This window comes from Lissotriton helveticus, chromosome 4_1 (assembly GCF_964261635.1).
Source record: "Lissotriton helveticus chromosome 4_1, aLisHel1.1, whole genome shotgun sequence".
In the NCBI taxonomy this organism is placed as follows: domain Eukaryota; kingdom Metazoa; phylum Chordata; class Amphibia; order Caudata; family Salamandridae; genus Lissotriton; species Lissotriton helveticus.
This window is the reverse complement of record NC_136063.1, coordinates 1,145,054,440-1,145,071,992: the sequence shown is the minus strand read 5'-3', so window position 1 is coordinate 1,145,071,992 and position 17,553 is coordinate 1,145,054,440. Positions and strand designations below refer to the sequence as shown.

At 45.3% G+C, this 17,553-nt stretch overlaps 1 protein-coding gene across 1 annotated transcript in view; it reads right to left on the bottom strand.

Annotated features, from left to right (window-relative positions):
- The window catches only part of LOC144828121 (molybdenum cofactor sulfurase-like), a 650,078-nt gene that overhangs the window by 182,679 nt on the left and 449,846 nt on the right, over positions 1 to 17,553 (bottom strand). The window contains exons 8-9 of the mRNA XM_078686242.1: positions 13,804 to 14,259; positions 10,805 to 10,967 (exon numbers count right to left, since the gene is read on the bottom strand). Of these exons, the coding sequence (XP_078542368.1) occupies positions 10,805 to 10,967; positions 13,804 to 14,259 (619 nt within the window). The remainder of the gene's footprint in view (positions 1 to 10,804; positions 10,968 to 13,803; positions 14,260 to 17,553) is intronic.

Genomic DNA, 17,553 nt, shown 5'->3' with positions numbered 1-17,553 from the left:
GGGCAGGGGTATCAGCAATAACAAACCGTCTCAGCCTGCTTCTATTACTAGATGGGAAAAGCCTCCTATTGAGGGGTTCTAGGTCATGTGGTGCAATACTAGGACCCAGTGGGGTTAGGGAGAGTTTTAAGGAATTGTGATTACTGTCCTGCCTAGATACCACCCCCATTTCAATTACCTGCGATCACAGCCTGACATCTATCAAAATATAATCAATATGACTAATCCCTACTTGCCGATTAAGTAACCTTCCCTACTCTATCTGATGGTTTCCCCCCATTGCAAGCTCAAAGGCCATTGTTAAGGATAAAGGTATTTATTTGTCGGACTGCAGTTGACCATTTTTTAATCGGTTATAGTGGGAGTTCCGTAATTGTCCCTACTTCATCCTCTTCTAAACGAAGTACTTCGGTGGCAATACCAAGAGGTTCGCCTTACTATGAAGGTGAACATCCATGGAGAGGAGACTGTGAGACCTCTTCCATGTTTTGGACATCATCTGAATCAAAGGATTCGCTGGTCTGGTCTTGGTGGCTATGGGCATATAAAGGGAGTGCAGCTCTGCTTTGCTTCCCATGATGCAATTCTCTATTTCGACCAACAGTTGGAGGTCACAGAACCAGGTGTGCATGTATGTTAATTGCCCCAGGTACAGGGTCATGTAAGGATGCTCAATGGAGGGGTGGCCAAGGACTCTAGAGGACCTACGGGCTAAAGGTTTCCCAATGGGCAGGTGAAGATTCATCGGTCCCCAAATCAAAAGATTTGATACCCTTGTCAATATGTTGCAGGGTCTTAAGGGGTGTCAACAGAGGGAGCATGCCCAGTACATAGGTAAGGTGTCGGAGGTTCACCATCTTCACCGCCTGGGACCTCCCCTCAAAATAACAGGTTCAAGTGGGTCCACTTCTCCAAATCTAGATGCATCCGCTCAACTAAAGGGTCCAGGTTATCTGATACCATACGCTCCAAAACCTGTTGACATAGATACCCAAGTGTTTAAAACGGGAGTCCCCCCACTGGAACTTGGAGCCATGAATGGCAGTGGGGGTTTTCCCTTCGGAGCAGCAAGGTCACGCTCTTCCCTTAGTTAACCTTGTAGCTATAGACAGCCACAAAGGCATTCGTTGTCTCCAGCAATTCAGGTAGGGAAATGGGCAGCACCAAAAGCATGAGTAGGATATCGTCTGATATAAATAGAGCATTGAGAGTCCCCCTGGTATGGGGAAGCCTACTATCCATTCCGATTGGCATAAAGTCACTGCCAGGGGCTCCATAGCATAAAGGAACAGCATAGGGGATAGTGGGCACCCCTGCCATGTCCCCAGTGTACTAGGGAATGGTCCAAGGAAATCACTGCAGTTGACTTGTGCCAAGGGAAAGTCATACAGCCAGTATTGCAAGGAGAGAAAATCCATTACAAGTCTAAATTTCCAGAGTGCGGCAAGCAGGTAGTCCCACTCTATCCTGTCAAAGGCCTTCTGTGCATCCAGTGATAGGGCCAGAGCCTCCTCCGGCAGATTCGCAGCCAGCCAGATAGTGTGGGCCAGTGTTCGCATAAGGTTACACTATGATCGACCAAGGACAAACCCTACCTGTGTGTGATGAAACTGGGAGGAAATAACCTATGTGAGGCGAGCCGCCAGGATACTGGCCAAGATTTTTTGACATCACCATTAAGGAGGGAGATGAGGCGGTAACTTCTAACGGGGAGGGGATCCTTCTCTGGCTTGGGGAGGACTGTGATAAGGGCCTTGTTGGAAAGAAGGCATAGGCATCCCAAGCGGTCAGCGTCTATGAAAGCATTGTGGAGGAAGCCCACTACCTCAGTCTTAGTCAACTTGTAAAACTCTGCCCGGAAGCCCTCCTCCCGGGTTCCTTGTGTTAGGGGAGGTTAGAGATGGCTTGAGTGATTTCCTCCCTAGTGATCTCTCCCTGGATGAGTTACCTTCTCCTCTCGTTAGGCAGGCAGTTGAAGTGAGTCAAGGAAGGAAGTGACCCACGCCGGGATCGTTTCAGGGGAGTAGAGAGCCCAGTAACAGGAAGCATATGTGTCTGCAATTTCTTGCCGTCAGCTGAGTAGGCCTCAGATGTGAGGGCAGGGATAGCCTTCCTCACTTCGGTTTGCGGCAGCTGTGCTGCCAGGAGGCTACCCGCCTTTGCTCCCTGCTTGTAGAGAATGTGCCTTACTTTCTGGAATGCATATTTGGCTTTGGAGACAAAGAGAATGTTGAGTTCCATGTACACCCTCCGGAGGCTGCGTCTAGTGGCGTCAGAGAGCTATGCGGTTTAGGCGCGTGTGGGGGTAGCTATATCTCCCTTTACTGTTCGTTAACAAACCTGCCATTGTTTGTTAGGCTTAGCTTCATCCCTCATCAGCAGGACCCTGATAGTCGCTTTTCCTGCCACCCATAATGTCAGGTCTAGGTCCACCAATCCCTTGTTATGCTCCCAGTATGTGCAACCGTGGGATTTGAGTTGTTCCTTACCTGCAGCTGATTGAAGTGGGAATTATTAATTTGCATGTGCTTGCGAATCAGCCTCGCAAGACTTAGGTTAGCTAGTAAGTGTGTAACGAGGAAGGAGTCCAAACTCAAATGAGTACTGTGTACTGGGGAGATATATGTATAAACCTTTACTGTGGGGTCCAAGCAGCGCCACAAGTCCAAGAGGCTTTGGTCCTTCCTTATGTTGCCTTAAAGAGCTCAATAGACATTATTATTTGCATCGATTAGACTTGTCCAGTCCATGGGAAACCATGTAGCGTCTACCTCAGCCAACACCCTGTTAAGCAGCAGGAGAAAATAAGGTTTGGGCCCTGTCAGTGCATAGACCATTTCCATGCAGAGCACACTGTTACCAATCCGCAACTTGGTGAATGCATAGCAACCCTCTGTGTCTATCCAGGACTTGATCTCTGTGAGCAGTAGAGTCTTATGAATCAGGATGGACATGCCACGCTTCCAGGAAACTGCCTGCCCACTGGTGGTGAAGGGCAGTAGCTATGGATCTCATTGCCCACCCAGTTCTGCCGAAGCTTCTCCACCTCCACACTAGTAAGGTGCGTCTCCTTGAGCAGGGCTATATCCATGTGTTTAGAGTTAAGGTACGCAAGCATCATTTTAGATTTGATGTAGTGTGTAAGGCTGTGCACATTCTAAGAGATGATGTTAAGCACTTCACGTGGGGGCAACTCAAGAGTGTGTGCCCAGAATGGTGCAGGGCCATAAGAAGAGTGGAGGGGGGCCCTGCACAACCCACGAAGTGCAACGTGTATGCCCTTCCTGAAGCTGGGCAGGGGAGGGAACTATCCGCAGATCCAGAGAAAGGGTCTAGTGGGGACAGGAGATGGACAAGGCGGGCAGGGAGGACTTGGAAGAGGAAGAAATGGAAGAAGCAAAATGAGCAAGACAGGGGGGATAAGAAAAAGAAAGAAGAAGAGAAAGAAGAATCCAACAATCAAAACTATCAAAAAGGTGACACTTGCTAGTACTCAAGCCAACACAAAACAAAATTGTAATCCGCAGGTCCAAACCTGTGTAGTTGCTGAGCCTGGTGAGGTGGGGGGAGCGACCAGTAGTGATACCGGAGAGTATAACGAGAGTGGCAGTGAGTGGGTGGGTGAGTGGAGGACAGAAGCAGCAACAATGGGGCCAATTTGAGTGGAGGGGGTCTTGTGGATGGCTCAGTTTCTGTTGCAGAGAATGAATACACAAGGCCACGGCAGCTCTGAGGGACAGAGGGGGCCTGGGAGGGGGAGAAGGACAGGTGAGGGGGAGGAGGAGGAGATGGTGGAGGCCAATAGAGAAGGACAAGCAGCAGGCATCACTGCACTTCGATCAGAAGAGGCATCAGTCCCAGAGGTAGGAAGGAGGAGGACCCTAGAGTGATAGGTCATGGCCAGAGAGTTGGGGAGAAGGGAGGGCCTGCACCCCAAGTCGTCATGGTACGAGCATCCACCATCCTTCCCCACACCCCCAGAACGGGCCATGCAAAGTTCCCCCAGTGGCAGGGACAACTGGCAGGGAGGGCCAGAAGGAGGGGAACCCCATCCAGGGGGTTGAGACTATACCTGCTTCATGAACCAATCAGCAAGCAAGCAAGTGAGCCTGGGGAATAGTGAACTGGGAACCCCAAACATCAAACATTAAGCCATCAACTGTGATCAGACATGCCATACTCAGCCTACAGGCTTGAGGGCTCAAGGGGTCTGTAACAATAGTCCCTGGGCTCATCAATCATTAGGTGGCCCCGACTTCCGTGGCAAACTGGTCTTTTCACTACCCCGTCCTGAGTTAGGTCCACCACAGCCTTCATCACCTTCTCCCTACCACTCCCGGTGTTTGGGCCCTGGAACAGCATGTGCTCAGTCCCTGGTGGCAGGGAACTCAGGGCCGCAATGGAAGGAGTGGAGGAGATTGGGGCTGTATCCATGGCCCATCAAACACCCCATCCAAGAAGGACTGTAATGCCTATGAATTGTAAAAGTCCTTGGATTTGCCATCCATTGTGATCCACATGCGTGCTAGCTCAAAGAGGCCACACCATATATCCCACATGAATAGTTGTGGCCTGAGGAACACAAAGGCAATTTGTGTCTTATCCGTTTCTCTGAAAAAGTCAGCCACAATTTGTATCCCGTGATTTTCAAAATCATAGGGCTAATGTGGCTGCACTGCTGCACTGATCTGCCAGGCCTGATCTTGTCGGAGAAAACAAACAATAATTGGCCTGGCTCACAACAATGCCTGGGACTGGTGTGGCCAGATTTTCTGGGCTCACTGCATCTCCAGCGGGGTGATAAAGTGAGCCCTAGGAGAGTGGGTAGAAAGTCCTGCATGAAGGCGCGGACGTCAGTGCCTTCTGCCTTCTCCAGAATACCAAGGAGAAAGATGTCTTCTCCTCTGCATTGATCCTCAAGGTCGGTGATCTTGTCACATAAGACCCTGAGTTTCCGGTCCCTTTCTGGAATGAGTTAAATTCTGGCTTCCATGAAAGACAAGCAATTATTCAGTTCCTCTACCTTGTCATGGAAGCCTGTAATGTCGACCCAGATAGATTTCATTTCTACCATGAGGTGGGTCATCTATGTGTAAATGGCCTCCAGCCTGTGCTCACAGCCATGATTTCCTTGAGGATCAGGTCAAATGTAGTCTCCGAGGGGCCCAACTGAGAGGACGGCGATTTGGTCTGGGAGACCACCTCCGTGAAGAGCAGTTGCCTTGTCGGCTTCCCAGATGCCATGGCCAGATAGTGTGAAGGGCTGAGGAAGAGGAGGAAGTGTGTGCAAGCAGCAGGTAACCAGCCTGGAGCGCATCCCTCCAGGACAGATAGTGGTCATCAAGGAAGCAATGATGAGACAAGCAGAGAAGATGAAGAGGAGTCAGGCCTGCCAGTCCCACAAATGCTTCTGCCCATATGGTGAGGACCTCAGTGTCCAGAAAGAAGATGAAGGGGAGGAGGCACCCCCAAAGGTATACGCTCTTCCCTGGTGTGCAGCCACTCTGGCAGGGGAGGGGGTACGCTGAAGACCAAACAGGTAAGAAGTGAGGACCAAGCAGCTTCCGGAGGTCCAGGCCACGGCCAATCTGCTCCCACCCACCCTCTGGACACTCCGTTAAGGTCACCAGGAAATGGTGCTGGCAAACACCACAGGGATTTGATGACAGATGTCCAGGTACCCAGGCTGTCCCTGCTCAGGGACTCATGCACTAATTGGTGCAGCCACCCCCAGCGAGGTCCATCTCCAAAGCATTGACCTGACCCACAGTCTCCCCTAGGCATCTGGACCAAATACTTCTCTGGTGTACGAATCGCAGGAGGCCCTGCTGGAGATGATTAGGTCCTCAAAGCACTGTAGATGGCTGGTGGGGGAGAGAAGGGCAACACACCCAGTGGTCAGCCGTTCCTCTGGTATGGGGGACGTCATATCAGACCTCCCCCAGTTCACCCGGCAATCCGCTGTTCTGCACTTTGGCACCGGTTCCTCCAAGAAGTCACTCGTCTCATGGGGCCCCAGGTTGCAGGTCCGGAGGGGAGGGTGGGTGGTCACAAAGAGATAGTTTCTCAATGCGGGCCGGTCTGCAGGCCCCGCAAGCCAGTCTTGCAGAAATTAAAGCATATGGCCAGGGTGTGCAGGCCCACTATCAGGGGAGTGGTGAGGAAATAGTGCAGGGGGAAGGGGGTGCTTGATGGAAAAGGTGCCTCCCAACCATGTGCTGGGCTGGCTGTTCTCCCAAATGTCGGCCATCACATAGAATCAGCTGCGCTGTGCCTGGTGGGCCCGGACAGGCATCAAGCCCAGTTCCGTGGAGCCTCTCAGGTCAAGAGGCGCCTACGGTTCAGTTTGATGCAGTGTAGAGGTGTGATTCAGAAAAGGGGGTGGTGATGAACAGAGTGCCTGAATTAAGCAGACCACTCTTACCCAGTCCAAAGATCAGGGCTTGATCCATCACCGTTTTTTAGCTCACTGCACCATCCCAGCTCAGAACTTGGCTATATGCAAATTAGTCTGTTCCTGTCCCAGTGCATGATGGGAACAGGGCAAACCAAACTACCAAGCCAATTCTTATACTGGGAAGGAAACAAGCTACCGGGGACCGGTTTCTGGCATTTCAGCCTCATCGGCCCGGCTTGCTTGAATCCTGATGGTGCAATGAGCAAGGGACTCACATCTGAGTATACCCTTCCACGCTTATGGTGGACAAAATGATTCAGAAAAGGGGGTGGTGATGAACAGAGTGCCTGAATTAAGCAGACCACTCTTACCCAGTCCAAAGATCAGGGCTTGATCCATCACCGTTTTTTAGCTCACTGCACCATCCCAGCTCAGAACTTGGCTATATGCAAATTAGTCTGTTCCTGTCCCAGTGCATGATGGGAACAGGGCAAACCAAACTACCAAGCCAATTCTTATACTGGGAAGGAAACAAGCTACCGGGGACCGGTTTCTGGCATTTCAGCCTCATCGGCCCGGCTTGCTTGAATCCTGATGGTGCAATGAGCAAGGGACTCACATCTGAGTATACCCTTCCACGCTTATGGTGGACAAAATGATTCAGAAAAGGGGGTGGTGATGAACAGAGTGCCTGAATTAAGCAGACCACTCTTACCCAGTCCAAAGATCAGGGCTTGATCCATCACCGTTTTTTAGCTCACTGCACCATCCCAGCTCAGAACTTGGCTATATGAAAATTAGTCTGTTCCTGTCCCAGTGCATGATGGGAACAGGGCAAACCAAACTACCAAGCCAATTCTTATACTGGGAAGGAAACAAGCTACCGGGGAACGGTTTCTGGCATTTCAGCCTCATCGGCCCGGCTTGCTTGAATCCTGATGGTGCAATGAGCAAGGGACTCACATCTGAGTATACCCTTCCACGCTTATGGTGGACAAAATGATTCAGAAAAGGGGGTGGTGATGAACAGAGTGCCTGAATTAAGCAGACCACTCTTACCCAGTCCAAAGATCAGGGCTTGATCCATCACCGTTTTTTAGCTCACTGCACCATCCCAGCTCAGAACTTGGCTATATGCAAATTAGTCTGTTCCTGTCCCAGTGCATGATGGGAACAGGGCAAACCAAACTACCAAGCCAATTCTTATACTGGGAAGGAAACAAGCTACCGGGGACCGGTTTCTGGCATTTCAGCCTCATCGGCCCGGCTTGCTTAAATCCTGATGGTGCAATGAGCAAGGGACTCACATCTGAGTATACCCTTCCACGCTTATGGTGGACCTGGTGCAATGAGCAAGGGACTCACATCTGAGTATACCCTTCCACGCTTATGGTTGCATATAGCCAGGTTCTGAGCTGGGATGGGGCAGTGAGATAAATAACGGTGATGGATCAAGCCCTGATCTTTGGACTGGGTAAGAGTGGTCTGCTTAATTCAGACACTCTGTTCATCACCACCCCCTTTTCTGTATCGTTTTTGGCCACTATAGGTGTGGCAGGGTATACTCAGACATGAGTCCCTTTCTCACTGCTCCATCAGGATTCAAGCAAGCCGGGCCGAAGAGGCTGAAATGCCAGAAACCGGTCCCCGGTAGCTTGTCTCCTTTCTGGTGAAGAATTGGCTTGGTAGTTTGGTCTGCCCTGTTCCCATGATGCACTGGGCCAGGGACAGACTAATTTGCATATAGCCAGGTTCTGAGCTGGGATGGGGCAGTGAGATAAATAACGGTGATGGATCAAGCCCTGATCTTTGGACTGGGTAAGAGTGGTCTGCTTAATTCAGACACTCTGTTCATCACCACCCCCTTTTCTGTATCGTGTAGAGGTGTGAGACGCGAATATTCTCAGGACCCTCAACCCCCAAATGAAGGAGATGTGGAGTGTGCCAGCACCTCCCTTGGCTTAGCGCTACAACTTGCAGGGCTGCCATGATGGACAGGACTGTAGGAGCCAGCCGTGAACTGCAGTCGCCTGCTCCTGGTCATCAAAGCACAGGAATGGGGTTGCTGGGCACCGAATCAAGTCGCCATTGATCCACAGGCCCCCTCCTTCAACAGGGCTCCTGGATGCTGCTCTATTTCAGGTCTGTGACCCCCGAGGCCTCCTGGCTTTGGGGAGATCGAGGCTCAGCCGGCCATCTCTAATGACGGCCAGACTTCGCCCCCTTGAAAAACTCTTACAAAAAGCAATGGGTGAAGGGGCTAACCTTGCCCTCATTTGTGCCAATTATTGATGACAAATGATTTAACAGCAGCTAAAGCTGTAGCTATCAAACCTAATCACCACAGAAATGAATGACTGTTTATTATGGTACAATCCATCCCTAGTTGATACGGCTCTTGAGCTGTTCTGGGATGCATCAGAAATTCAATACATAAAGGGAAGGTTACATTATTTATTATAAGCGTCTTTGAGCTGGCATTGACACTGAGGACTGTTCATTCTCATTTGGCCCATGTGCAATTCAGAGAGAGATACTTTAGAGGGGGCATTCAAAGACATTGAGTAGTGCTGTCCCAGCCCAGCACACACTTCAGAAGGGAATGCACTGAGCTCCAGCTATCATTACAAGGTTGAGGAGCCTGTGTTGAGCCAGTGTACCTTGGGGCCGCTGACAAACTAATTTGAACCCTTACTAATGGTTACCTTCAGCCAGTAGTATGTTTTAAGTCACCCATAATACATAAAAGTACATTTAAAAACTAGGAAAGATGACTCAAGCCAGGCCACTATTAGTTCCTTATCTACTGTGATGAGAGTGGCATCACATCGGCTTTCTAGGCACATATCGTGTTTTTTGAAAAAGTGATTGTTCTTTCCCTCAGAGATTGGCTCATGTTATCTGATGTTTGCTGTTTGAATGGTGGGCAGAATGCAGGAGTTTTTGCTGAGTGATCATTTAAAGACTTGGGGCCAGATGTAGGTAATTCCGATGTACAGAATCTTAAATACCGAATTTTACCGATTCGGTATTTAAGAGTCTGTAAATGGGAAGGGGGCAGATTTAGGTAATTTTAAAATCTGAATTACCGAATCTGTAAAATTCGGTATTTACCAATTCTGTAAATACAGAATCGGTATATCCCATTGATTCCTATGGGCTTTGAAGCCCATAGGAATCAATAGGAAATACCGATTCTGTATTTACAGAATCGGTAAATACCGAATCCTGCAAGGGTGCAGGGGGTGTCACTTTGACACCCTCTAGCACCTCAAGTACAGGCTTGTGTGACATGTGGCACACATACATGCCCTAAGGGCATGTCTGTGTGTCACATTGCACAGGTGTGCATGCACAGATGTGCATGCACACCTGAATTCGGTATTTTACCACACAATAGGATTGTGTGGTAAAATACCGACTCTTAAGGGCCTGTGGCACTGTAAACTGTGCCACCTACATTTGGAATTACAGAATCGGTATATATACCGATTCGGTAATTTACCGAATCGGTAATTTTACCGAATCGGTAAATATACTGATTCTGTAATTTTCAGCCCCCTACATCTGAAAACCCTAATACCGGTCAGAAACGGCCGAAATCGGCCGTTTCCGACCGGTATTAGGGCTCCTACATCTGGCCCTAGTTTCTTTCCACCCCTAGTCTATTGAAGGTTATCTTACTCATCAATGGCTTTCCCTTCAGCTTAAAAGCCACTGACATCTTTGCCTCCCCCATCTTGTTTGCTTCTTCGTTAGTGCCTGAGATGATTGAGAGATTTAATTCCTAAACCAGATTTGTCTGTCTGGATATGTATACCAGTGGACGGTTTTATGTGGGTTCCGCCAATGATCGATTATCACTTGATCTTGAGCAATTCACCTTCTCAAAGATTTAGTTTTTCTACAAACACTATTTCTTGCATGGCAGGCAAAGAAATTACCCAGCAATGGTGCAGCTATAGTGATCCAAGACACAGTTTCAAAAAACCAAGGTGGAGCAATACTACTTCTACTCAATTCAATCTATCCGAATCCCAGCCATATCTTTACAAAAGTGAGTAGGCATGCTGCTCATGTTTGGTGCTTTGCAAGTGAAGATTTCTTTTAACAGAGAACTAGACATGACGGTCCTAATTATTTCAACTGTTAGTAGACCCATTTATTGGCCCTGTCCAATTTGGTGCAGCAACTTACATTCTCATATCAGGGGCCATGTTGTGACACCTTCTTCGCCCCTACTCTTTACTGTGCAACTGCGGGTACTGCACTTTCACACAAAGATCATCAGAGTGCACTGTATGGGTGGCTACTTCGGGAAATAGTGAATGTTGGAGCAGTTCTCTAAATGAGTTTTGAATGATGCCATATGCTCACAATAATAAAACAGAGTGGTTGTTAACTAACCTTTTGCCTTGATAACCATAATTCCACGTGCAAGGTCAATTGAAGGGGATATTTGACTCAGTCTAGGTTCTTGCTTCTGACTAAGACAAACTCCAAATGGGTTCACGATCATCCAATTACGGTCATACAACAACCCCAGACTTACAACGGGCCACTCTGACACCTGATGAGGTACAGAAAAATCAGTCAGACAGTGAAAATGAATCCATAAATATCATTATATTTAATAAAATACATATTCATAACAAAAGAAAGTATAAAAAAAGGATACAACATTTCTTTTTTTAAAAGATGTCTTTAAAAAATAAAAGTCAATTGGTTGACTCTTCTTTGATCAAACTATATATAGTTTTCGGCTTTCTAAAAGATTTTCATGAAGTAAAACATCATATTTTGAAGGGAAATGCTCACTGACCTCTGCTATAAGTCTTAAAAACTAAGTAAATGCCTGCAAATCTCTGTAGACAATTAAAGCTTGATAAATAAATGCCAAACTTCAGGATAAGTCCAAAAAGGAAAACAAATAATATTCAATTACACATTTCTGTGATGGATGGTTCTGGAATCTATGGAGTTGCCAGTTTCCCCCCAATAAGAACAATACCCCACTTGTGTGGGTGGGCCGCGAGACAACAACACAAAAGGCCCTAAAGCGCTACATTGAGAGATATTCAATCGGGGTATATGTGGTATTTGGGGCCATGCTGTGGTTCCACCCATGCAAGACTATAAACCACAGAATTTTTTGAAAACTATACAACTAGGGAATTCTAGGGTGGTGGGCCATATGTGGATCCCATGAAATTTTTATATTCACAATGCTCTGCAAAACTCAAACTTTGTCTGAAATCAAACATGTTCCCTATATATCTGTGATGGAAACTTCCAGAATCTGCAGGAATACACAAAATTCCTACCACCCTGTGTTATCCCACTTGTGCTAATAGAAACTCTGTAAAATGAACAATTGATGGACAGAATGCAGAACAATGTCATACATTCACCCCAGTACAGATATCTGGCCCAAAAAAATCTGTGCCACATGTGTGGCTTGGACTAGTGCTCACGACAGGATCGGATCAAACCAAGGTCAATGGAAACTCTTGTGAGAGGACTCATATTGATCTTATAACTTGAAACCATACCAGATGAAAGAAAGTCATGCCTTCCCTACTCTGTGCTCTGCAGTTCCAGCACCCTTAGAAGGATCCTTCCAAAATTACAAAGACTGTTAGTTTGATTTCCATTAATATATCATTACCTTTCCTGTCAACAATGGTTTGCCTCTGCTTGCACAACCAACAAATTACTTTCCAATGCATGACAAATTAACAACTGCATGACATCCCTTTCACGGTATTTTAACTTGTTTTTGGTAAACTCATATTGTTAACATGTTTTGACAGCAGGGGTAACTTTCTGATTTGGGAATTCAGAAATAATAGAAGCAAGCATATCTCATGTGTTATGTTTAAATGTATCTTTCTATATATTTGTTCCCAGGGTTTTAAGTGGGATGAAAAAACTGGGGGGTCTCTCAAAGGGGGGTGGCAAATGTAATTAAGGCTGTGGCTTAAAAACATGTAAGCTAAAAATCCGTGCTTAGCATAGTGCGCTGACCAACACATTTTGCTGTTTCTGTCTGTTGTGTCCTAAGTAGAAAGACACCAGGAGCCAGGATGTATATTTAGGTCTTCTTTAAAAAGTCTTCAGTTCAGGATACCTCTGTATTGACTCCAGCCAGCCTAGTGTGGTACCAGCCCCACCAGGAGCAGCCTGCCTAGCTGCTCAACCCATCTCTAACTGCCACATTCATCCCACTCAGACACCCAGGCATTCCACGCATCACAGGCACACCAACATTCTAAGACCAACTCACACTCTGGCTGAGCAGCTAGAAGCAGCAGGGCTAGAGTACATGTCATACAAGCAAGTAAGGTATAACACTGTCCTTTCATCCAGATATATGGTACAACAAGTAACATCATACCTACAACAAGTCAGGACTATTGGCTTTGTCAATGGTTGTTAGTTGCATAAGATAAATAAGCAGCAACTATGGCTTGTATATAATATTGAAAAAGCTTCCATTTAAAGCCCTGGTGACACCACAACAATGTTGTTGCTCCTGAGAGAAGGGAAATCCTGAGAGAAGGGAAATCCTGAGAGAAAATGACTCTCTTTAAAGGATTCCCTTCCCCTACAACGCTCAAATGGTATGACGTCATGCCATAACTTCTCCACTAGTGAAAAGTGAGCAGTGTGAGCAGCGTACATTGATGTACCCGTTGTCACTGCAGTGCGGAAAAAATGGGCCGCCTTGCCGGGGCACAAAAGAGAGCCCAATAGAGACCCGTTTTTGAGGCCCCCTTTACAAAACTGCAAGTGCTCAGCACCGGTGAGACCAAGTCCACTTAATGCCCTGTTTGTTCCCCATCTATTTACACTGAAATGTGTACTCTGCTCCATCTGTAACCACTGGTTTGTGGCGTGAGTTCTTTAACACGCACACACACCTAAATGTAAAAACTCGCAAGCGCAGAAAAATACACATGCATACACTTACACACAAGAATACACTGCAAGTAAATCCTGCCTCCCACAAATTATGTATTGCTTCTACATTCTCCACCTTGACCCAGAAAGCAAGTCTTTAGCTTGCGAATTCAGATATAGTTTATTAAATATGCAGAGCAGTTTCTACGAATACAGGTGATCAAATGATTGCATCTTCTGATTTATTTATGAAATAAATGGCTCAGTTTACACATACGGCGGATATCGTATGTTTGAAAAATGCATGATTTTGTATTAGTTAATATTTTGTTCTAATTGTGTTCCTTTATCTTCATGTATAAAGTGTTAGGATGCACTCACAGACATTCTGTAAAATGATTACACATGGTTTGTGTTATGGCCGTCCATCGATCGTATTACTGAAGTTGTCGCTGGCCCTAAACACAAAAAAAGAAATGACAAAACACTTCATAATGCCTTACCTCCAGTGCTGCACAGGATGCGATTGGATAGATGTAAATATGAGTAAGCGTGATGGGTGTGGCACCCTCTTTTGTTGCTGTTGTTGTTGCTGGTGTGACCGACACAGTTTGCTTGCTAGGCTGCAAATTCAAGTTGTTGTTCCGGTCCAGAATGGAATTTTTCCAGGCACCATTATGTGAGGAAATGGGATCACTACAAGGTTTTGCATTTTTGAGTATTTCCTTGGAAGATCTGTCAGTGACTGGGGAGAGCGAGCCTGGTATGGCATGCTCTGTGGTTGTTGGATGGCCAGCATGAGGGTTCAGCCGAGATGAACGCTTGATAAAAGTGTTTATGATGAATTTGAGAAAAGTCTGAGCATCTTCAAAAGTGGACATGTAGCCAAATGACATTCTTACAGAGCCAGTAGGACGTCCATCAATCACATCCATGTCATCCCCACAAATGTGCCCAGCCTTTTGGGAAAAAAGAAAAGAACAATTAGCCGTTAGGCAAGAGGACGCATCTTTGTGGGCTTCTTTACAAATTCCTTATATGGTCTTCTCTTAACTCTGCATTGCATTAAGTGTGCAAAACTATGCATAATGACAAAATATTTGCCAACAAATGAAATTTATGGTTTCCTAAATTGAACGATAAACATAAAAATTACTTTTTCATAGCAGGAAGAACATTTAAAACATGCCAGTTAATACCTACGAAAGGTGACTTATGCGCTTCTTGTATTATGTTTTTTATGTTTCTATTGTGGGAGCTGTAATTATATGTGGAAACTGTGATTTTATGTGTCAATCAATGTATTTGTACTTTCATTTTGAATGTGCAGCATGTGTATGTATATTTTTAAAAACTTGAACGAAGAGCCATTTGTACCAGAAAACAAAATCATTAATTGCAAATGACTGGACTGAGTGTTTTCTTCTCTTGCACCATTAAGCAGCCAATATTTTGTGAATTATGTATTGCATTTTCTCGCTCCCGTGCTTTAAATTTGGGAGGAACAGGATTGTCATTCAAGGGCAGTAAATGTTCTGATGGTTAGTGATGTCAGTCACTGCTGACTCATAGATAGTTGTTGTAACAAATTGGCCCTGGCGAATTCTGGCATTTTTCCCAACTACTGGATTTTGTGTATTTTGCTTATTTCTTTTTAAAGCTGATCAAAGCATATTTTTCCCCTTAGGAGACTGGTTACGAGTAGTTTGTGGAAACTGTCAAAATGAGGTATGCCATGGTCAGGTACATTTTCCACTTCAACAACTTTCCAACAGTATCTTTGGTGACTTTTGTTCACGAGATATGCCCACGCATTCCGTTTTTATGTGCGATACAGACCAAGGGACCTATTCACAAAGGTAAACTTACACATGCGTAAATCTACACATGTAAATTTACTCTAACACATTTGAGTAACTTTACTACTTTTGGCTGTTCCCCATTTATGAGTGTAAGGATACTCAAAGTGTAGACTTACGTCTCCCCACCCCTGAAACAGGGACTAGACTCAGTAAAAACATAACAAGGCCATAAAGTTACTACCAGTAGTGACTTTCCAAACATATTAGACATTCTATGCACTTCATGGAGTACTCAGCAATCAGGCGTATATCTCCCTATGATAAAGTATTGGAAATTTTGAAAAGTTAAAGTTTAAAATGTTTGTACATTAAATGTCAATAAAATGTATTTTATACAGGAATTTTACATGTAGGATTTTTTTAAATGCTACACCATTGTGATGTGCAACTGGAAGATATGACACATATTATCACATTTTGACTGCTTGGAAATTGATATTTCAAATAACAATTATTCTCAGTCAGAAAACATAACCATTCTATTTTGCAGTGACTATTGCTGTACTTTTACTAAGTGTTCCATTATTATCCAGAGTTTTATGGGGAGGATGAAATCCACGCGTCGCGTTGTTGGTTCTCCTTTACCATTTTCGTCTTCGGGCAGACCACAAGCCGTATTCAGTTCTCTCAACAAATATGGAAAATTCTGAGGGTAACGTATCACTCCCTAACATGAGAACTTCGGCAACGTCTTCTAGTAATCCACTTTCCACCAACAATCTTGCTCCGAAGTTGTCCACTTGATCTTTGTTATCTTCTGGCAAGCGGGTTAAAAAAGATCCTACTTCACCTGCTACATGTTCTCCGCAAAATGCTATGGATGTACTTCTCAAGGAAATACGTGCTCTTCGACCTTACATAGAAGAAATTAATACCCATCTTCAATACTTAGATGACACGTGGTGTACTATGGAAAATAGGGTCATGCAGATGGAGCCACAAGTGGAATCCGTCCATGTTGTGGTGAACTAAGTCCCTTCGATGAAATATGATATTCTATTTCTCAAAAAACATGTGGACAATCTTGAGAATCGCAATCAACACAATAATTTACGAATATATGGTCTGGCTGAAGGCAAATTTAGAGTAGTAAATATATATTTTTGGGAATACACAGACTGATTGACTGTCTTGCAAGCTGCTCAAATCAAGGGCTATATCACTTGGCTAGGTTCTAATCTCTTTTTTGCCCAAGACTACGCCAAAGAAACAGCAGATCGCAAGAAATTCCTGGATAAGAGACCAGCTCTTCGTTCTCTTAATGCTAGATTTGGCCTTTTCCATCCTTGCCTTTTCATAGTCACATAAAAAAATATAACTACGAACTATGAAGATCCTGCTCTACTACAAAGATTCATGGACCAATGCCGAGAAGAAGAGATGGATATGTCCAGACTCGCTTCTGCTTAGCTTTTAGGCGCCAGTGACTTAATATGTTTTTTCTCCAAGGGACTCTAACTGTTTGTTTCTAATATTGTTCTATGTTTTTCTAATGTCCCTAAATATGCTGCTCACTTGTAGTGATTTTCCCCCACATGCATCAAGCATTTTTGTAGTCGCAAACGGTGCGATTCCTTAAAATCGGCCGTTTGCGAATGCAAAAGTGCTTTTTGGGATGCATGAAGCAATTTTAGAATTCGTAACATGTTTGCGAGTTCTAAAATTGCGGGTGCTTTTAAGAAGTCGCAGATGTGCGATTTCTTAAAAGCAATGCATCATTAAATTTAAAACTGTAAATTCGCAATTAGGGTGCCAAATTTACCGAGTGGTTGAACCACTCGGTAAATTTGGAAAAAGTGTTTAAAAAGCTGAAAATGTTTTTTTTTCAACATTCATGTTTCACACACCTTAGGACATGTGTGTGTGAAACATGATGCGAAAAATACATTTCAGGGTGCATGGGGGGGTCCTTTGGACCCCCCCCTGCACCCATGAAATTTTCTAAGTGCCACTCGCAATTTGCATTGACTCCTATGGGCCTTTTGGCCCATAGGAATCAAAGGGAATTGCGAAAATTAACTTAAGAATTCGGTATTTATTTGGGATCGCAATTTTTACCGAATCACAAATGAATACCGAAAATAATGATGCATAGCATTTTGCACTTCTTAATTTGCGATTCCTTATTTTTCGCAAATTAAGAAGTGCAAAATGTCACAATGATGCATGTGGGGGTTCCTCTTTTGTCTATTAGGTGCAGTTATTCTCATACATGATTTCTGTCATCCCCGGTCTGTTCTGGAAGATGTCCTCACTCCCGGATCTGCCCTGAGTGGCCTGGTTAGCTGTTCCATTTTCCTTATGGAGCTTCACCACCCTCATATTTTTCCATATTATTTGTGGTTGGTCATTGTGTTTTTGAAATTTATAGCTTATATGGCTTCCCTGTTG